This window comes from Manis javanica, chromosome 7, assembly GCF_040802235.1.
Source record: "Manis javanica isolate MJ-LG chromosome 7, MJ_LKY, whole genome shotgun sequence".
Classification (NCBI taxonomy): Eukaryota; Metazoa; Chordata; class Mammalia; order Pholidota; family Manidae; genus Manis; species Manis javanica.
This window is the reverse complement of record NC_133162.1, coordinates 130,634,541-130,656,379: the sequence shown is the minus strand read 5'-3', so window position 1 is coordinate 130,656,379 and position 21,839 is coordinate 130,634,541. Positions and strand designations below refer to the sequence as shown.

The following is a 21,839-nucleotide window of genomic DNA, read 5'->3' as shown; positions in this document are numbered from 1 at the left end:
CCTATTTGACACAACCTTTTTGACATCTAGCTTTTCCATTTTCTCTTTCTAATTAGGCATGCTCTTTATCCTCCTCAAGTCTAATTTAGGCCTGCTCTTCAGATTGCTGTGTTTTCCTTCATACATAACTCAGGTTTTATATCAGTCATTTCTGGTACATGTGTATGTAAAAGGATCCTAGATTTTCCTTGCCCTTTTGACCTCTCAGTATGTTTGCCTGCCAGGTCCCTAAACCTGAGTTATTTTCCATCAGTCAGCTTTTTGTTTCTGGGCTGCCAACTGTTGTTGAGTTGCCTCAGTTTTCTTATCTATAAAAATGTTTTATAACTGAATTGTTGGGATTAAGTGAAATACTATCAGTGCCTGGCACCTATTGGCTTCTTCTGTTTTCCATAGAAAACTGCTTTCCTTAACCCTAGATTCTCTCCACTTGTCCCCGCCCCAATCCACCCCCGACTAATCTGACTAAAACACTCCTCTGTGGCATTACCTTTGATAAAAGACTAGAAGGACAACACTGCAATACCGACTGAAGGAAATTCAAACTACCAGGTCTGGAGGTTGGGATGCCTTATTTTCTTCTTCCCCCACATTAAGTAGGTTTTTCCTTCCCTGCTCCCCTTTGACCATCTTAAGCCTCAGCCACATGACTCTTTGTTCTATAGATGCTCTACTTTTCCACCTCCACATCTTTATGAAAGTTTTTCCATCTGGAATACCTGAACCATCCTCATTTTCTCCAGTTAGTTTAAGTAGCTCAAATGACATTTTTTTTTATATATATAAAGTCTCCCTGGTCTCCTCAGAATGAACTCCTCTGACTTCCAAACTCTTCTGACACTTAATACTATTGATGGGTATTTAGCAACTTCAATGGTGTGCTTTGAAGCGGCTTTTGGATGGCCCCTAATAGCTTTCCCAGGATCTCTTAAATAAAGATTGTTTTCTCCAGGATAGAGAGCAAGGTAAGAATGCCAGAATGGAAATGCCCCAAATTCTGACTTTTTTGTAAATTTTATTTAGGGCTGAAAAATTTTCTGAGAGGAGACTTTGTTTCATATCAGTGTTTTTATTAGGGGGCTTGATTTTAGGGACTTTGTTCCTAATAGTTTTATCATTCAGAAATGACTCAAGTTGTAGACACTATGACTAGTAGTTTTATGTTAAGTTTGATTAAAAGTGGTTGTGTGATTCTGATTATCTTTAGAATTATCTGAGATATTTTAGAGTGATTTGCAGTATCTTAAGATTATGATTTGGGGTGTCTTGAATGTTATAGCTATAGTTAGCCCATTGTTTAAAAAAACATTTAATAACACAAAATGTTTAAATAGAAAAATATATTTGGTTTTTGAGAAGTGTTAGCTACCTAATGTGAAGATCTGTGACATAGGTAACTTACATTCTTCATGGCTTTGTTGCTGTAAATGGACTAGGAGAGGTTTCAACAGAATGATACAGAATTTTGGTAATGGACTAGGGAAGAGTAATTTCAAATAATCTTCTTAGCTAAATCAGAGTTTCATATGTTCATATGTCACTATAAAGAGTTTCCAGTTTTTTGAGACCATCCTTCCTAAGGTTGTCTAAGTATTCTTTATATATTATATTTATTTTGATAGTATTATTTACATGCATTTCCTTTGAAGAATAGTATCAATATTAGACTGAAATAAATATTTAGAAAGCTTATTATGTCTTTCATTTTACCGTTTGGATATACTTTTTCTTAAAATGTATCCTTGGGGAAGAATTTTAGAAAGTTCCTCTCTGTCTTCTTCTACAACTCATACAGAGATATGCTCAGAATGTTCCGTTTGTGAGAATGTGACCGCAAGCATTATCTTCAGAAGAATGCCCTTGTTTGTACATTGATTTTTCACCAAAGAGCTTATTCAGATTAGGGAACACAATAAGGTTGGAGGTGGTAATAGACTGTATGCTCAGGGGGAAACTAGAAACTTATTATCCTGAATTAGGTGGGTAGTCTCTCTTTGTTAGCCATCTTGCCTTGAGATCCTTTGCTTACACTGGGGTTCGTACTGCAGTTAGCAGCATTGCCAGCCCGAAAACTCTTAGGTATTTCTGTATATCCTGAGGTCATGGATGACTGGATAAAGGAAGGAGGAATTAAAGTATTTTATTTGTATGTGTGACATACGGTATACTGCAGTATAGGTGTGTAAGTGTGTATGCATATGTATACACATATACGTGTATCTCTCTCTTTGTGCATGTGTGTGCTCGTAGAGGAAATGACCTTTTTCACCAGACAGAGGACTTACTAAAAGTATTTTTTACTCATGGTGTCTAAAGTACAGGGAAACATTACAGGATAATGGCGTTAGGGGCCAGCTGCCCAGGGGCTGTCCTCAGAAAATGCCACACTAAGCAATAGCATAAGTGGTAGTATCTACCAGTACTTGGGAAAAGTTAAATTTTAATGAATGTGAGCTTACAGGCTAGGTAGTTAGACACTACAAAGAGTGAGGAAAGATGGGGATATGTTTGTGCAGCATTCTAGGTTCTTACCTTATTAGTCAGATGTCTGCCCAGTACATAATTGTTCCTCATTGAATGTGCTCCTTCCTTTTCCCTCTTTTCTTTGAGACAGTTTAAAAGGAGTTTTAATTTGAGGTATTTGATAAAAGATTTAACATTAGTCCTCTTTGTTAGCCTATAGGGAGAACCCTCTGTGCTTATACTAAATAAGCTCTCTCCCACAACAGGGAGGAATGGAATTAACACTATTTAAAATGGAGGGAGATATTTCTCTTTTTTATGCCTCTACCAGGAGTTTGTTTTGATTTGAGCAAACCTTAAGCATGCCATTATTGAAAACACATATAAAGCTAGCTCAGAACTTGAAGTTAGAAATCCCAGAGGCCCTGTAATGGATTCTGTAACTTGCTGTGTCATCTCAGCAAGTCACCTCAACTCTTTGGCCTTTGTCTATGAAATGACCCAGAGATATGATGTGCTCTGTGGCCTGATTTGCCTGTCCAGTAGCACCAGCTTGTGAGAGTAAGCCCCAGTTTTGACTGGTCCTGGGTGGGTCAGATATTTAGCTCGGGAGCCATTTACATGGACTATAGTGCCACCTTTTGGAAAAAAGTAGACAATAAACAATGACAATACTGGGTCTGTGTGGGTCAATTTTGTTAAAAAGAAGACGAAAAATAGTACCACAGCAGTATGGACCTCAGAAGAGTTTCAGAATCTCATATCATATTTGTTGGGAAGTGTCAAACGATGATAAATGTGTGGTAAATTCATTACATAATAGGTTAGTAGATTTTGAAAATGCACTACTGAAAATCTATTGCATGGCACCAATTACATTGAACTCCATAAGACTCTCTTGTCAGGAAACTGGATAATTGTTTTTTACTGACATTTATATTTCCCATTGGAAGAAAAATGCTGGCCACCTAATTACCCTCAAGTGAAGCCAATCTAGACCCAATGCATGAAAATAGGACTTTTACACAGTTCTAGTGCCTCAGTCTTAAATGCTAGCTAATAGCTTAAGATCGCCAGACCTTTGAGGAAAGCACGTAACACAAAAGTGTGCTTTCCTTATGGGCTGACCATTAAGAAAGACTCAGAGATCACATTGTTCTGTTGATGATGTCAATGAAAACACAAGTCTGTGTCAACAACTGGAGTCTGTGGAAAGCAAAGCAAAACATTGGGAATTTTCTGAATCTCAAATTGGGTATGCAATTGCCTATAGAAATATGTTCTGTATTACAATTAGTATTTAACATCTAATCACTATTTGAAATTATCCTATGTATTTACTTGGTTACCTTTTTTGTTGCTCAGTCCGAGAACCCGTAAAATTTTTCTGACCACATAGTAAATATGTTGGGCTTTGAGGACTGTACAGTTTCAGTCACATGTACTCAAATCTGCCATTGTAACACAAAAAGCAGCCCTAGATATTATGTTAACAAATGAGCGTGATTGTGTTCCAATAAAACTTTATTTACAAAAGCACGCTGTAGGCCTGCTTTGACTTGCAGATGGTAGCTTTCTAGTGTAGTCCATCTAGCAGAGAGTGAGATCTGTGAAAGCAGGTATACCACATCACTTGTACTGTGTATTCAGTGCCTAGAAAATACTAAATATCGTTTGAATGAATGAAGAGATGTGTACTACACTCTTCTTTAGGCTTTCGTGGGCTTCCTCACAGAGATACTGTGCTCTCTAGAGCCCAAAGGATGGTGCATTGTTCTTAATGCTTTATTCTTATGAGAACTTTGCAGTTCAGCCAATTCATAAGCTGAAGACTGCTAGGATTCAAAATAATATTGTGAGGAGCATATGCTGAACTAAGCTATTACTCCTGGGTTAAGGAAGGGACTTTACCTTCTCCTAAAATATTTAATTTATTTCTTAATATATTTACCTTCTCCTAAAATATATAATATGAAGACAATTTAGCAGATAAAATATAGGTAATTGTTAAGCCAACACTAGGATCCAAGCTGTCTTGAATACACTCAGGACTGTATTATAATTTGTCTGCTTAAATATCTTGTAGTTAAATTTTAACCTGCTTCAAAAGTATTATCTTGCAGTCTTGTTTATTTACTGAAGACAAGAGAGTCCTAAGGAGAATGCTCAGAACAATAGCTCACACAGTTAATGCAGTTGCTTTATGGACCTTTATGATCAGCCTGACTTTTGTCTTACAGTAAACCTATGATGGACTTGTTGGTATTCCTCTGTGCCCAGTATCACTTAAACCCATCAAGTTACACAATTGATCTTCTGTCAGCTGAAAAGAACCCCATTAAATTTAAACCAAACACACCAATAGGAATGTTGGAGGTGGATAAAGTAATTTTAAAGCCAAAAACTTTGGATAAGAAAAAACCCACTCCTGTAATACCGGAGGTAAGAATTTCACTGTAGATTTTCATGTTTTATGGCTAAAATACTAAACTGATTTTTTAGTCATTATCTGCAGCTCCTTATAAATGAAATAAAAATGACTTTCCTGTTAAATTTAATGTGAACGTGGCTATCATGTTTTTCTAGGCCACTTTGTTTTAGATTCATTTGGTTATTGATTAACGTTGGATTAACTAGAACTTGGAGAATACTTTAGTTGCTCTATAGTGATCCATACTACCGAATCAGAATCTGACAGTTATGAATGATCTGTATTTTAGGCTACTTTTTTAAGAAGAATTTTACATTTAAAGGAAGGCTTTAGAATGTTTTAATGAAAATTCATTATGTTGCAAAATAAGTTAGGCATAGGAATGGAAGTACAACATAGAGAATTCAACCAATAATATTGTAATATCTTGGTATGATAACGGAGTAACTACACCTATTATAGCAAGCATCTATAATGTATACAATTATCGAGTTATACAATTATGTCATACATCTGAAACCAACATAATATTGTATATCATCTTTATTGCAATGAAGGAATAAAAATTTTAAAAAGAATTTATTGAAATATTTGTTTGCTTCTCTTTACTTGCTAAGCAGCTGTTGTAACTTATTAACTTCTAAGTTGTTGTTAATGTGAGTTACACAATAACTTAGTTTTCTGTAACATGATTTTAAACAAAAGTTTTTAACCACAGTGATTCTAATAGCAATTCTTTATTTATAAAATTGTTCTGTTTCATAAGCAGTAGGCATAGAAGTTTATGGGTTTCTAGAAATACTCTTTCATTAGGAACATCGACTTCTTTTTTTAAAACTTCAGGAAATGTATAAATGTCTATGTTAAATTAATAGCTTATCTACATAGGACTTGAGTACATGTATTCTCACATTTTCCCCCTATTTTATGAAGCTTTTTGTAACAGTTAATTTTTTTACAATATTAAAATATGTTTGCTTTCTATAAAATGTGAGTATTACTATTAATTAGGATTTGGTCTATTTTTATGTATCTAGATGTATTAGATGGAAATAGTATTTATGCCATCACATGGGATCACATAAAATGCTTTAGTAAATATATATTAAGCTTTGAGGATCTATAAACTGGAGATTTCATTTAGTATGGTCACATGTGTAAGTTCCATTTATGTACAGATTTAATTAAATTGCATTAAAATGATGAGATGTTTATTTAAATTTCAATAATTTTGAATTCATAGTATTGGTTATCTAAATAAGGAATATTTTAAGATTCATCACTATTAAAATTAGCCAGAGTAGTAATAATAGTGATAAGAATTTATAATCACAAAGCTAATGTTTGTTTATTGATAATTTACTATATACCAAGAATTATGCTAAGCTCTTTATATGGATTGTCTCATTTATCTTATTTCTAAAAGATAGAAGCACAAAAATTTTATATTTTAACCAAAACAAAATATCTTTTTTCATTGTGACAAGTGACAAACCAGTGGATAAATAACCCTCAAATAAAATAGAATAAAACATGTATACTTTGTATTATTATGTATGCTGGCTAATCTAAAAATAAGTATTTTAGGAAAAAAAACAGTAGTAGTACTAGATATGAGACTAATATGTACTAGATATGTTCCCTTTTGGATTTAAATCTACTTAATGCGTCATTGTACAAGGGTTATGAATTTAATCTAGATTATTTAGTAAGTAAACTTTCTAATCTGCTTTGGATTTAGAAAGAAACATTAATCAAAATGAAAATCTTGCACCAAAATTTTTATTGTATGAATATATAGTTGTAGATTATCTCATTATTCTAGACACCACTGTTTAAAGTTCCAGTAAATTATGGTGTAATTTGGCTTTTAATTTTTGTTTCAGAAAACTGTCAGAGTAGTGATCAATTTTAAGAAAACACAGAAGACAATAGTGAGAGTCAGCCCTCAGGCATCGCTCCGAGAACTTGCCCCCATTATATGCAGCAAATGTGAGTTTGATCCATCACATACACTGTTGTTGAAGGATTATCAATCTCAGGAGCCCCTTGATATGACGAAATCTCTTAATGACTTGGGACTAAGAGAATTATATGCCGTGGATGTCAGCAGAGGTAAGACTGTTTCATTCATTTGACAGGATGTGCATATATGTAAATGTGCATGTATTGTGTTTATGTACAGGTTTTCTCAAGTTGATAATGGCAAGTGAGTGGATCCTATAGAGAGAAGTCAATACATTGGGAATAAGAATAGAAAACTAAATAATAAAATTTAACTTGTCTTCAGTCACAGGAATCGGAAAAAAAACTTGTCTTTCTTAGTTGACATCACATTTTACAATATTCATCTATATATGAAATTTTTTGGTGGAATTCTGCTTATTCTTTGTGGTTTTGAGATTTAAACAGAAAATTAAAATATACATGTAAATTCATTGTTCTAGTCAAGTGTGAATTACTCTTGACTTGCCATGGTTTTATCCAAGTCTTAGTTATCATTCAAATTTTTAAGTGTCTTGACAGATTTTTTACTAAGTTCACTTGAAATCAACTGGCTTATAAAATGAATCTTATTCCAAAATTTTTCTGACTAGTAATAGCTTGCAGTATTAATCTATAGAAATAGGTTAATGTATTAAAATTTGGAGATCTTAGATAATGTTGGTTTCTATGATATCTAATAGATAAGTACAAGTTTTTTTATTCAACACTAATCTATTTTATTAGGAGTGTTAAAAGTTTAGCGAAGGATGATTACCTACATCCTCTGTGCTTGGAGAACTTCAAGCTTTATCCCAAGATAGTGGATTCATATAATCCATAGATGACTATTTCAACTCAGTGATGTTTTATACTTGAACAAACATCATCTTTATAGTCAATTTACCCTCTTTTACCCCCTCCTTCTGTAGCCACCTCTGTTACTGCCTTCAGTAAATCATCTTTGCAAGGTAAGATATATGAATTAGTACAAACAAATCATAACATGAAATCTCTATTTCTATTGGGAAAATTGAAAATAAGCTCCTAATTTTACCTATTTTTCTTAACATTACTAATGTGTATGTTCTGTAAGAAATTTGACTTAGAAAAATCCTTGGTTTTTATTTTCTGAAAAATGATTTATAAAGCCCCCCTCCTTGATTTCTGAATTTAATAATTACATTTCAATAACTGTTTAAAAATGAATATCCTAAGAATGTGAGAAACATGCTGATAGTTTGGTGGCACAATGGAAAGATCTCAGATTATTTGCCTTGCATAATTATTCAGCATAATCAGAATATATTCATTATAGAGAATTTTTATAGCCATTGTTTGTGAATTTTTTTAATAACATGGAAAGTACTTATACTAAAATTAGCTTTTAAAGCATTTCAATGTGTTTATATAGTATGTAAAAAACTTACATGAAATTTCTGAAAGGAAATACATAAAAAATGCTAATAGCGGTTACCTCTGGGTGGTAGGTCTGTGGGTGAAATTTTTTATCCTTCTTTATATTACAGAATTATAAAATGGGAATGTATGACTTTCATAGAGGAAAACTTTATTAAAAATTAGCCAATAATAATAAAGTCTAGGAGTCCTTTTTTCCCCCTTTAAAAAAAAGGATACGCTCAGATAAGTGATTACTGTAATAATTACCACCCTCCTAAAAAAAGTCTTAATAAGCTGTACACATTATGTGTTACTGGAATCTTCTCTCTTTGTCATTTCCAATTTGCCCATAACAAAGTGAGCCTCTCGATTCCAAGAATTAAGCCCACGTAAGTCAGGGTGTGATTATTTAGCAGTGGCTATCATGAAGACTGGCCTAATCAAGGGAGTTGATAGAAATCAGCTGAAGTCATAAGATTCTCATGCTCTTAAAATATGTATCGGCTAATGATCAGAAGAATAGGCATTTTAGTTCTGACACTGCATCAGCTGTCAAGCTCACTTGACGGGCTGAGAGCGCAAATACTTCATGTGTCTGGATCTCTTACTCTGCCTCCGTAATAGTGATGGTTTTGGTCTCTGGTTCTCCCCAGTGACAGCACTCTCCTACCTGCAGTGAGCTTTTATTCCCCTCTTTGCCACTCTACATATATGACCCAAAGCCAACTCCATGATCTTGCTGGCCTCATTCTGACGGTATTGAATTCATTGGTTTCTAATATCCCTTCCTGCCAAAAAAGTATGTGGTGATTCACAATATTAACTGTTGTGAACATAACCTTAAGAGATCAGAGTGGGAAAATTCAGAAAGAGCTCCTTTTACAATGTCAGAATCTACGGGGTCAATCCAAATGCTGTGAATGTCCCTGTCTCCTTGTTTTGTGTGATATTACCAGAAGGCTTAGAACTTTGTATGCAATTACTTCCAGCCTCTCTTCTGGAAATCGCAAACTACAGTATTTGAGTTGTTTTCTAATAAGCTCAAGCCCTTGCTTGTCTTGTGTTTAACTCTGACTTGTCGTGATTCCTATACGTGAAGACTTAGGGGCTGACTAGTGTGGAGAATGAATGGGGGCCTGGAAGTTGCTCTACCAAGAAAAACTGTATGAAATATTCTGGTTATATTGATTTCACTGCATCACCATGTGAATTTTCTATCTATCTACTGTTCTGACTAAATTTAATTGTATATCTGTTTTCAACTAGTGGAGGGCTCTTTCTTCAAATGAAATAGTAGCACTGCTAAAAAGAAAGAAAAAGTCAGGGGTATGATACATCATCTTTAAATGAATACTAGATTCAGTTACACCATTTACTGCTGTGTGTCTTGGTGCAAGTTATTCAAACTCTCTGATCACCAGGGTGTCAGATATGTAAGAGGGAGGGACCACCTGCTTCTATTTCTCTACATGCCTTGCTTAGAAAAAGGGCCCAGAATGATAACCTGAAATCTACATCACAGCACTGTTCTAAGAAATATATTAAGCATGTGGAAATATCTTTAACCATAAAATTCTGTCCACATGTTCATTATTACTGTTGGCATTGTCAACAAACTCCTTGTATAGGGTGCATACTACTTATTTAATGTTGGAAGCATCAGATTTATCAAGTTTTAATTCATGAAATATAGTCCTCCATTATGTGTTACTGAGACATATTGCATTAATATATTTATTGATGTTACCTATTTACTTCCTTGGAATAGCCCCTACTATGTCATAATTCATTAATTTTTAAGACATTTCTCAAATAAAAAGGTATGCATTGACTTCTAAGAAAAAGTATATACTTAAAAGTTAAATGTATCAGGACTATACATTAATCTTTAAATTCTGCTTTATGTATATCCCACAAATCTCAATATACATTACTTTGTTCCCAGAGTCACTGAAGTTATATTGTGATTTACCACAAAACCTCTATGTGTTTGTTAGTAGGAGTGTTTGTAAGATTTACAGATACCACCTTGTCTCTCTCACTCTCTGCCCTCCAGTCTCTTGTTAATTTGTCCTTTATTTGTTGAATAAACCAGGTCATTTTTCTTAACAAATTTCCCATGTTCAGAGTTGTGCTGATTGCATTCTGTGGTGCCACTTAACATGTTTATCTTCTTTTTTTCCTGTAAACTGTTGAATCTAGACCTTGATCAGATTTGGATGAAATATTTTTGGCAAGAGTACTTCAATACCACAATAGGTGGTACTGTATAATTCCATTAGACATGTAATGACAAGTTATCTTCTTTTGAGGTTAGTTATCAGTAATCATTGACTGTACTGTAGTTAATTAGGAATTGGAAAGTAATCATAATCTATTGCAAATATTCCTTTAATTATTAGTTGAGATATTTCTTAAAAAGCCAATTTCTCCATGTTAGCTATTTGCCTACCTACGTAGAATTCATTCAGAGAAGGCAGGATAAAATGCTGTTCTTTCCCTTCATTGGTTTTTAAAATAATGGGCTGGTTCCTTAGCATTCCACAAAGTGAACAATGAGAATCAGTTATTTTTTTAGTATCACTATGAATGTATGGCATTAAACATATACAATATGTTTCAATTTATTAAGTTATGCTTAGGATGACCTGAATGTCCTGAGTCCTTTTAAAATGATCTCAGTAAACTGATTACTTACTTTCTGATATGCTTATATATACCAGGCTCATCTTACATATTTCTTGATTATCAACAAAGAATCAATGACTCTCAGGCAATCATGGTTTCTTTTAGTGGAAAATAGCATTTAGAGACCATTTGGGTGAGGGGTTACTCAGCACTGCCGGGTCTGTCATTGTTTGTAGGACCTGTCAGTTGACATTAGGAGGTACATTTTGGAAAATGAAATGTTACATATGCAACCCTGAGGTTTGACACTGCCATTCTGATTAAAATGTGATTTCTTAATTTTGGCACTCTTGACATTTGGGGCCAGTGATTTCTGTTGTTGGAGAGCTGCCTTGGGCATTGTACACTGAACAGTATCACTGGCCTCTACCCAGTGGATGCCAGGGGCACATTCCTTCCATCCTACCCCCAGTTGTGACACAAAATTGCCCCCAGTTGAGAACCAATAGATTAAAGGAATAATGTTTTTGAAATACTTAATATAGTACTAAGTAATTAATTATAATGGATCATGCTTTGGGGAATAAACTGTTTCATAATAGTTTAGCTCTGAGACAAAATTATAGTTCAAACAAAGGGACAAACTGTATGATAGCAAGTTAATATCTCATTTAATTTGAAGTGTCCTTTTCACTTCTGAAGTGTTGGTAGTTTTGTATACAACACAGACTCTGTCTGAGTCACAGAGAATTGAGTTTTATGTCTTACCTGTCATTTCCTGATTGGGGTCAGGAACAAAGTACTAAATTTACTTGTTGCTTTGAGAATTACCTAAGATAGAAGGTGCCCAGCAGAGGTCATGGTTTGTAGTAGACCACAATTAGGAGGCTTTATCATTAGATAAATTTTTCAAATAAAGTGAGGGAGAACTTGGACTTGAACATACAGCCCCATGTCTGGAAATAAGAAGTTTTTCTTCTATTTTAGAGTCCTGCCAAATATCACAAAACCTAGACATTATGAAGGAGAAAGAAAACAAAGGGTTTTTCAGCTTTTTTCAACGCAGTAAGAAAAAGCGGGAGCAAGTAAGTGTTTTCTTAGGTAGCATTTTATAAGATCCTTCTAATCAGTTTGTAATTACGTGTGCTTTTCATCATGAAATTACCAATAGATTTTGTCTTTTCATTCTTTACTAGACTGCAAGTGCCCCTGCAACCCCACTCGTAAGTAAGCATCGCCCAACCTTTACGAGGTCCAATACCATTTCCAAACCGTATATTTCAAACACCCTGCCATCAGATGCACCCAAGAAGAGGAGAGCTCCACTGCCTCCAATGCCAGGGTCTCAGAGTGTCCCCCAGGACCTTGCTCACGTCCAGGAGAGGCCAGCTTCCTGTGTGGTGAAATCCACAAGCATGGATGAAGCAGATAAGGTGTGTAATCTTGTTTTCTGTTTTTAGGGTGGGACAGGGGACCATCTGTTTCTCCTTATACCTAACTTGTCCCTTCCAAATAGACTGCTAATAAGGTGGTTAACAGTTACTAATGTGTAATAAGATGATAACTAGTTATTAGTACTGGTACTGGGAAGAGATTCTATATGTACAGTTCTGCCTTGCAGTAAAGAATAAATATGTCAATTTCAAGTAACTTTCATATTCAAGCAAATAAATCATCCATAAACATTTTAAGTCCTGGTATACTAAGGCCCAAAGAGAATGCCTGCTTGATGCATGTATTAGGAATGGAAATAACTTATTTTTGAGCTCCACTTTAAAAAATATTAACAGCAATACAATCTTTGTGTTGCATTCGTGGTTTTCTAACGAGATGTATCTTCTTGATCTGACTCACATTTTCTCGGGGGGAAATCCTGGTGTTTGCCTAGAACACAGATACTCTATAGTTTAAAAATGTGTATTCTATATATATATATATAGAATATGCTGCAGTTATTTTTATAAACTCTTATGTTCAAAGCCCTGTTCTGAGTATACCTTTTCCCCAAACCTTCTTACTGTTGCTTCTCTTTAATCCCAAATTTTTCTGGAGTATATTTTGTGGAAGTGCATTTGCAAACTACTTATAATACCTTTAAAACTTGTACATTCCTTGCCTTATTCATGTAGACCATAAATGAAGTTTTAAGTCAGTGTGATTGAACATTGAGACCATATATTTTGTAATTAGGCAAATGATTTAAGTAACTTTGAGAGTAAATTTTATTTTGAGATAGTTAAGACACAGAAAAGTTTCCTTGTATCCAATTTGGATTTATTTGCTTATCCAGGGTTTTATTTTCCCGTGGGAATTTAACACTGAAGTAAATTAACTCTTTTCAACCAACTAATAAATATTTCTGTGCTTTCCTAACTTAAAAAAAAAAAGCTATAGTTTTCCTTTTTTTAATTTTGTTTTTTGAAGTACAGTTGATATGCAAGATTATATTAGTTTTAATATACCACATAGTGATTTAACAGTTATATGCATTATTAAATCCTTACCCTAACTAGTGTAGTTACTGTCAACACGGAAAGATATTACATAACTACTGACTATGTATTCTTTATGCTGTACTCTCATCCCTGTGACTAATTTATATTATGACGGAAATTTTGTGCCTTTTTATCTCCTTAACCTATTTCACTCACCCACACCAACTCCTTCCCCCTGGTCACCACCATCCACTTCTCATGGTTTATGAATCTATTGCTTTTTGTTCCTTCTGTTTGTTTTTAGATTCCACTTACAAGGGAAGTCATATGGTATTTGTCTTTCACCACCTGGCTTATTTCACTTAGCATAATACTTTCTAAGTCCATCCATGTTGCTGTAAATGGCAGGAATTCTTTCTTTTTCTTTCCATTATATATATATGTGTACCACATTTTTTTTATTCATTCATCTATTGATGGACACTTTGGTTGCTTCCATATCTTGGCTATTATAAATAATGTGGCAGTAAACATAGGGGTGCATATATCTTTTTTAATGAGAGATTTTTCTTTCCCTTTGGATAAATTCCTAGGAGTGGAATTACCAAGTTGTACGGTATTTCTGTTTTTAGTTTTTTGAAGAACATCCATACCGTTTCCACAGTGGCTGCACCAATTTACATTCCCACCAACAGTGTAGGAGGGTTCCCTTTTCTCCACATCCTCACCAACACTTATTTCTTGTCTTTTGGATTTAACTATAGTTTTTAATTGTAATGGACAAACTCATATGACTTGAGAAAGTAAATAGCAACTGGAATAGATAAAAATGAACAAAAAAGTTCTTAAACTCAGTAGTTACTTAGAAAATCATCTATTAACCTGTCTTATTGGTATGAAGACTTTCTTGTTGGAAGGTTGTAGTATAAAATCTTATCTCACAAGTCAGGAACATAGTTGTTTTTTAAATGATAGAATCATTTACTACAGTTTTCTGGGGTAACTGCTTGTTAGTTGGGTGAAATTTCATGGAAGAATTATTCTTGGATTGAATCTTAAAATATGTGTGGAAGTACTTTAGTGAGACAGGATGCAGGAATGTGAGGACCATGGCCTGCCTGGGTTTGAGCAAGAAACAGAGACTGAAACTGTGTGACGTAAGCAGAGCCAAGTCAGGGACCCCAAGGACTTCGTTTTATGGCTGTGACTCCTTACATTTCTTCATAGTAAATCGTTTAAAAGGTCGCACTTTCAAGATTGTTTTATACTTCTAATTACCACAGAACATTATTAGAGTGTGAGTTACTACTGTACTCTTCAGTAGATACCAGTCTGTCTCTTCTTTATATAGAAATAAATCTTAGCCCCTGTTCTCAAATTTTATTCCAGATGATGTCATCCAGTCTATTTCTATAAACTTCCTTAGTGTTTGGATCCCGAAGGGGTCTATGTGGTCTAATCTGCTTCTTAAAATTCTAGGCCGTGCTACCAGCAACCTCACCAAAGGCCATTTATTTTGATTTCTCTGCTCTGTGACCAGTTGATGCCCCCATGTTAAGTAGTCTGTTTCTAGTATGTTGCCTTTGGCAAGCTAGACATTTTTCTAATTATTTATTCTTTTGATTTGGACATCTGGATATTTCTTTGATGTGCTGTTCGGTAGCAACCAGAATGATTTGTTTTTCCCTAGATGAGCTGAAGAACCATTTTTTCTTTAATTCATTGCAAACATTCTTAATGATCAAGTTGTGGTTGTGTGTGTGTATGTGCACGTGAATTCGTGCCTTCTAGGATATTATCACTTACTCTCTCTGCCATGTTTGATGTGACAGGTGACCCCTTGGTCTTGATTTTTCCCTGTTACTTGGTTCTTACTCTCTTCTTATTTCTCTGATTTTTTTTTTTCTTGCTGCCACTTGCTTTATGCATTTTCTAAATTTGGAGATATCTGAAGCCATGGTCTTAGACTGCCTTATTTTAAAGAAAACATCTATTCTCTGTTGAGTTCCTAACTGTAGTGGTTTGAATAGCATCCCTCCAAACGATATACCCAAGTCCAGGATGTGTAGATGAGATCATCCTGGGCTTAGGTTGGGCCCAAACCTAATGACCGGTGTGCTTCCAAGGGGGACATGCACAGGCCCAGAGGCACAAAGAAGGCGGCCATGTGACAACAGAGGCAGAGAGAGGAGGGCAGTTACACGGCCACAGGCCACCAGAAGCTGGAGGAGACCAGGGATGATTCTCCCCTAGTGCCCTCGCAGTGACGTGGCCCTGCTAACACCTTGATTTCGGTTACCCGGCCCCCAGACACGTGCAAGAATAGACTTCTGTTGTTTCGAGCTACTCGGCCATGGCGATTTGTCACAGTGGCCCTGAGAAGCTAATACACCAGCTTTTCAATTCCAGTCCCAGTGTTTTATTCTCGTTGTGCTGTGAACTCACAGTTGCTTACTGACTCCTCAATACCTGGAGATCAGCATATTTAAAACCCAACTTTTGTTATCCTAGATTGAAAAGGTCAAGATCATCTTTGATTTCTCTTTTTTCTTTTCATATCCAGTTAGTGACCAATCCTTCCAGTATCCCTTCAAAATGGCTCTTTGTCCCTTTCTTCCGTTCCTTTTGCTGAAGTTATGCCTTTGTTCTTTCTTTGTGCTTTGGCTTTGGGGTCTTTTGTGGTTCCATATGAATCTTAGGATTATTTTCTCTAGTTCAGTGAAAAATGCTGTTGGTATTTTGGTAGGTATTGCATTGAATCTGTAAGTTGTTTTGGGCAGGATGTCCATTTTGATAATGCTAATTCTTCCTATCCACGAGCATGGGATAGATTTCCATTTATTTGTGTCTTCTTTAATTTCTCTCATGAGTATCTTGAGTTTGACCTTTTTAAGTTCCACATCTAAGTGATATTATGCAGTATTTGTCTTTTTATGTCTGGTTTATTTTACTTAGTAATGCCCTCAAGTCCCATCCATGTTGTTGCTAATGGCATGATTTACTTTTTTTCCTCATGGTTGTTTGAAATCCCATTGTGTATATATATATGCCATATCTTCTTTATCCATACATGGACACTTAGGTTGCTTCCACATCTTGGCTATTTGGAATAATGTAGCAGTAAACATGGGTGTGCAGGTGTCTACTCACCTGGATATATACACAGAAGTCAGATTTGTGGGTCAAATGGTAATTCTATTTTTAATTATTTGAGGAATCTCCATATGGTTTTCCACAGTGGCTATACCAATTTACATTGCTGCCAGCTGTGCACAAGGTTTCTCTTTTCTCCAAATCCTTCCCAGCACTTATCTCTTATTTTCTTGATGTCAGCCATTCTAACAGGGTGTAGAGATATCTCATGGCTTCGATTTGCACTTCCCTAATGATTAATGATGCCAAGCATCTTTTCATGTACCTTTTGACCATTTGTATGTCTTTGGGAAGATGTCTGTTCAGTTTCTGCAATGATATTTTAATTGGCATTGTTTGTTTTTTTTGCTATTGTATTTTATGAGTTCTTTATATATTTTGGATACTAAACCTTTACCAGATACATGATCTGCAAATGCTTTCTCCCTTTCTGTAGGTTGCCTTTCATTTCGTTGATAGTTTCTATGCTTTGCAGAAGTACAGTTTTATTTTTAACTTTAATTCCTTGTCATTCGCAGTATGCCTCTAACTCTAACCAGAATATTTGACTTGTCACTCATGCAAAATCCTGTTTCCTAGCCTTTCAGAAAAGAGTGACCTCCACCTCCATCTTTTCATTCCTACTCACCCATTCAAATTATACCTGTTCTTTTACCTTTATCCTGGAGAATTCTCGAAAGATTCCGGCAGAGTGAACTTAATCTTTCTCAGTTTGTCTGTTTTGTGCCTTTTTTCTTTTGTTTTAATTTACATGCAGGCATTCCTCATTTTATGTAGTTGCTTTTTGCACTTCACAAATACTAGATTTTTTACAGATTGAAGGTTTGTGGCAACACTGCCTTGAGCAAGTCTATCAGCACCATTTTTCTCACTTTGTGTCTCTGTGTCACGTTTTGCTAATTCTTGCAATATTTCAAGCTTTTTCACTATTATATTTGTATGGTGATCTGTGATTGGTGATTATGACTTGCTGAAAGCTAAGACATTGGTTTGCATTTTTCAGCAATAAGGTATTTTTTAAATTAAGGTATGTCTTTTTCTTTTTAGCCACACTGCTATTGCACACTGAACAGACTATGGTATAGTGTAAACATGATTTTTATATGCACTGAGAAACCAAAAATTCATTTGCCCCCTTTATTGTGATATTTGCTTTATTACAGTGGTCTGGAACTGATCTCTCACTATCTCCAAGGTATGCCTGTCTATTTTTAGGTAATATATTCAGAAGATCATATCTAAAGATAACAATGAGAGTATAGTGGAAATTTTCCTTACTTATCCTGCCCCTAGCCAAGTTATTCTAGTCGCAACCACTATTAACAGGTTTTTGTGTATCCTGCCAGACATAAGCCATGCATATTTAAGCCAATATTCATGCTGCATGTGATTTTTTTCTCAGGTGGTCATATGCTACGTGTACTATGTTATATCTCATTCTTTGGTATTGAATGATATATTTTGAATATCCTTATTAGTACATTAAGGCTTCCCCTTTTAAGGCTGCATAATATTCTATTGATGGCTGGCATAACTCAATATTGGGTAAGTACGCAATCTTCTAAAGATAAATGTTAGAGTTATATTATTTAAAGCTCATACATTGCTAATTTTTTTCCTTTTCCTCTCTATCCAGAGGTTGGTAATTGTGCTCCCCAGCAAAATCTGTAACACAGTAAATGCTCAAGAGAATTCATAAGTAAACTTTAACCACAGCTTTTATACACTCAGGTATAGAATTATGAGGAGAATGTCTAGCATGAAGAATATCACAAAATTTTAGTTATTTCATGTGTGTATCTGATAAGTTTTTAGAAGTGCTTATATAACTTAAAAATTGGCCCCAGTAATTGTTGGCAATATTTTTCTTGAATTTTACAGAAAAGCCAGAATTTTGGCAAAGTTGTATTAAAAGCTTAAGGATCAATAACTAAAATGTCATATATGTTACATAGTGCATATAACATGAAATTGACTCCTGAATTGAAATCGTTTACATTGCTTGCCAGATGCAAATATTCAGGAAATTCAGCAAAATATAGAAGTTTATGTGTGAATTTTGCTTATTTTGCACTTGACTGTCTTAAATTTAAAGTCAAAGACGGTCATTATCACTATAGACATATATGTTTTAAGAATTTAATTTGAATTTGAAAATTTAAAAAGGCACTATTTTTAATGATTGAGAGCAATAGCAGGGTGGAAAAAAAATAACTGGAAAAAAAACAGTCATTTCCAAGTCCTTGAAGGATTTTAGATACATTCTTATCCTGTAATCTCCATTGTTTTGGAGGCAAAACCAACCGCAAGGGGGCGCTGTTTAACAAAACTGCAGCTTTCCGTTTATCCAGGTTTTTATTTTTTTTCCACCAACACAGCCTTTAATAAGGCAGAAAGAAAATACTGGAAATAAGTACAAATGCTTATCTCTTGTAGCTGAAGTGACAGAAAACAGAGCTAGAGAGATTTAAAAAGAAAAAACAAAAATGCATGACAAAAGGATATATAATTAGCAATTTTATTCACTTTGAGCCCTTATGTCATTTTAGTCTCCTTTTAAGGAGTCATTGATATCATGTTTGCCAGAGACGGGCTTATGGATAAGTCAGTTATCTGTAGCTTGGAAGAAATTTTTGTCAACCACAAAATTATAAAAATGTATTTTAGACTTTTTGGCTATCTGTCTTTAACCATTTGCCGTGTTCCTCTAAGGCATTTCTCAGCACTGGCAAAGAAAGGTGTTGCATAGTGATTTTGGTACTTAAATTGATAATATTCACATAAACGGCTGTTGATTTTCTGAGCTACTTTTTGCAACTGATTGTGTAGTTTCCAAGAGGTTTCAGTGAAGATCCAAGTTAGTAAAATAATTTATCCTAACCTAGTTTTGGAACATTTCTGCACTTAAAATTATTTTTCTATCTAAAGAGTATATAAGGAATATATAGTTTGCAGTCATTGCTATAGTGTTCTTTTCATGTCCCTAAATTTCCCTGTACTCTCACATGATTTTAAGCCTGTGTCATTTTCCTTATGAAGCTTGATATACTGTTTTCTATGGAAACATTCATTTGGAAAAGAAATTAGAAACTATTAGAAATTTTCTGGCAGTTTTTCTTGATACTTCCTGAGCATTTTAAGAAATTGACAGCCTACAGATTGGAAATGCCATTTGTACAACAACATAGGTAATAGTTGGTGCATGCTGTTATTTACATGAACCATATTGCATGGGTTACTCTGTAACATGTGTATACTTATATTCAATAAGATTATATGTATAGTTATTTATGTGAGATAGTCATTTGTTTTGTACATGACAGTCAGAAATGCAATGACATTGACTCAAACTGAAAGTAACATAGAATTCTAGGATTGAAACTAAATTCAGAAATGGAATTTCTAGACTGTGTCTACTGATCAAGTGTCTGTGAAGAGCATGTTTGATAAAATCAGTACCCAAGGATGTCCTAGTATCATGGACAAATTAGCCTTCTAAGCCTATTTTACATTTGAAAAAGAGGAAAAAGATTTGGACAGAAGTTGTGGGTAATCTTGACCCATAGAATGCACAGAGCCTTTTGAAGAATTCTTCATTTTTGCACATTTGGTATGGATTTGCTGCTTGGAGTTAATATGTGCATATAATAGCAAAGCAGCTTTTCCCAGACTACTAACATGATATCTCATTTGCTTAGTATATTGGCTTTTGGCTGAAAATACAAAAAGGAATTATCTTGATTGGGCTTTTTATTTGGTCTCATTTTACATTCTGCTGCAAACAAAGAGTCAAATATTGAGAAATTGAGATACTTTGCCGTCAGTATTGTGCAAATGAAATCTGATACTTAGAGTGTTAGTTTTTCTAATTGACTTGTTTTTTAAAATATCTTTTGATGTTATTCATCTTTACCCAATTTTATCCTTTAATATTTGTCATGGTTTATAAGCAGATAAGATGATAGACTGTCATGTGTAGGAAATACACAAATATATATTTGGTCTTAATTTCACTTCATGATTTTTAATTCTAGTTATTTTATACATACTCATTGAAGTGATGTAATAGAGCATGTATTTGTAATCTTTAAGAAATGTATCTCTTTCTTTGGTTTTTCTCTAGATAGTCATATAAATTTGATTTTCCCCTCTTCTCTCCACTTATGTTTACTGTATAGAAAGTGGACCACACATATAATTCTACACTTGCTTAGGAACAGTGGTTGCCATGGCATTTTCTGTTTGATATACAGGATACAGCTGTCTGTACTTCCAAAAATATGACTTGTTTCATTCAGTAGAGAAATGCAGTAGCACAGTATAATATCATATAACCTGCTTCTCCGTTTAAGGCTTCCCCATATGTAAATATGCTTCATCAATGTGGTTTTCATCAGATTTTCAAAGGGTCCTAATCTCAGTAGCAAAAGTAATGACTGATGCTTATATAGCATTTACTAATAGTGTCCCAACAAGGCTGTAAGCCTACAACTCCTTTAATACCCACAAAAATCCCGAGCCATTGCATTTTTGGGATTCTGCCAGTTTTACCTCTGACCTAAATGTAAAGAACTATGCTCATTATACATTGTTAAATCTTAAAGAACAACATTGTTCAAAGAACAATAGGTCATTTAAGGAATTAGTGTGTATTTTTCTTCTATATGTTCAAGTATACAAAAGTTGTGCCTCTCTGAAGTATACACTGAGTTAATAAAACATCATTCGAAATTATCAGTGTTAGGAGTCTTCCTTCACAAGTCCTCAGTATGAGGTTCACTAGCCTTTGTACCACTGTGACATTCGGGACCCCGTGGGAAGACATGCCTTTCTCTGGAAGCCAGCACTTACTAACAGAGGCAAAGGCAGAGAAGCAGGGCTCTTTCTTTCTTGGAGCCATGGTGATAGAACTGTGAGGTCACTTGGATAATGCCTGGCCATGGAGCCTTAACTCCCTTCCTGTGGTGAGCTGAGTTGGTCCCAGTTTGTTCCCTTGATGGCCGCTTGACTCTGCTAGAGGCCCCAAACTCAGTTAACCTGTAGATGTTTAGTATTCTCCTGCCCTGCCTCTAGACACCGCTTGGTTCTGATCACTGTGACTACAGAGAGCCAAGGTTGCCACCGTCTTCTGTCTTGTTAACTTGCTCCTGAGCTCTGCTACCTCCATGTCTCCTTTAATGCATGATGTGCTGACTTAGGCCTACGTCTCTGGACGTTTAAAAAATGTCATTAGTAGGGTATTACCACTGTATATACACTCTCTCTCTACTGTAGGGTTAATGAAACAAAAGCATAGAATCTGGCCTCAGGAAAAGACATTTAAAAACCTTGCAAGGGTATAACAC

General features: G+C 34.9%; 1 protein-coding gene across 11 annotated transcripts in view; it reads left to right on the top strand.

Moving 5' to 3' along the window:
* COBLL1 (cordon-bleu WH2 repeat protein like 1) overlaps positions 1-21,839 on the top strand; it is a 145,910-nt gene that overhangs the window by 87,453 nt on the left and 36,618 nt on the right. For 9 of the 11 annotated variants that reach the window (XM_073241571.1, XM_073241564.1, XM_073241563.1 and 6 more), the window contains 5 exons: positions 4,704-4,905; positions 6,781-7,009; positions 7,810-7,848; positions 11,894-11,991; positions 12,103-12,339. In XM_073241571.1, the coding sequence (XP_073097672.1) occupies positions 4,704-4,905; positions 6,781-7,009; positions 7,810-7,848; positions 11,894-11,991; positions 12,103-12,339 (805 nt within the window). The remainder of the gene's footprint in view (positions 1-4,703; positions 4,906-6,780; positions 7,010-7,809; positions 7,849-11,893; positions 11,992-12,102; positions 12,340-21,839) is intronic. The other 2 variants (XM_073241565.1, XM_073241574.1) reach the window with 1 other exon arrangement.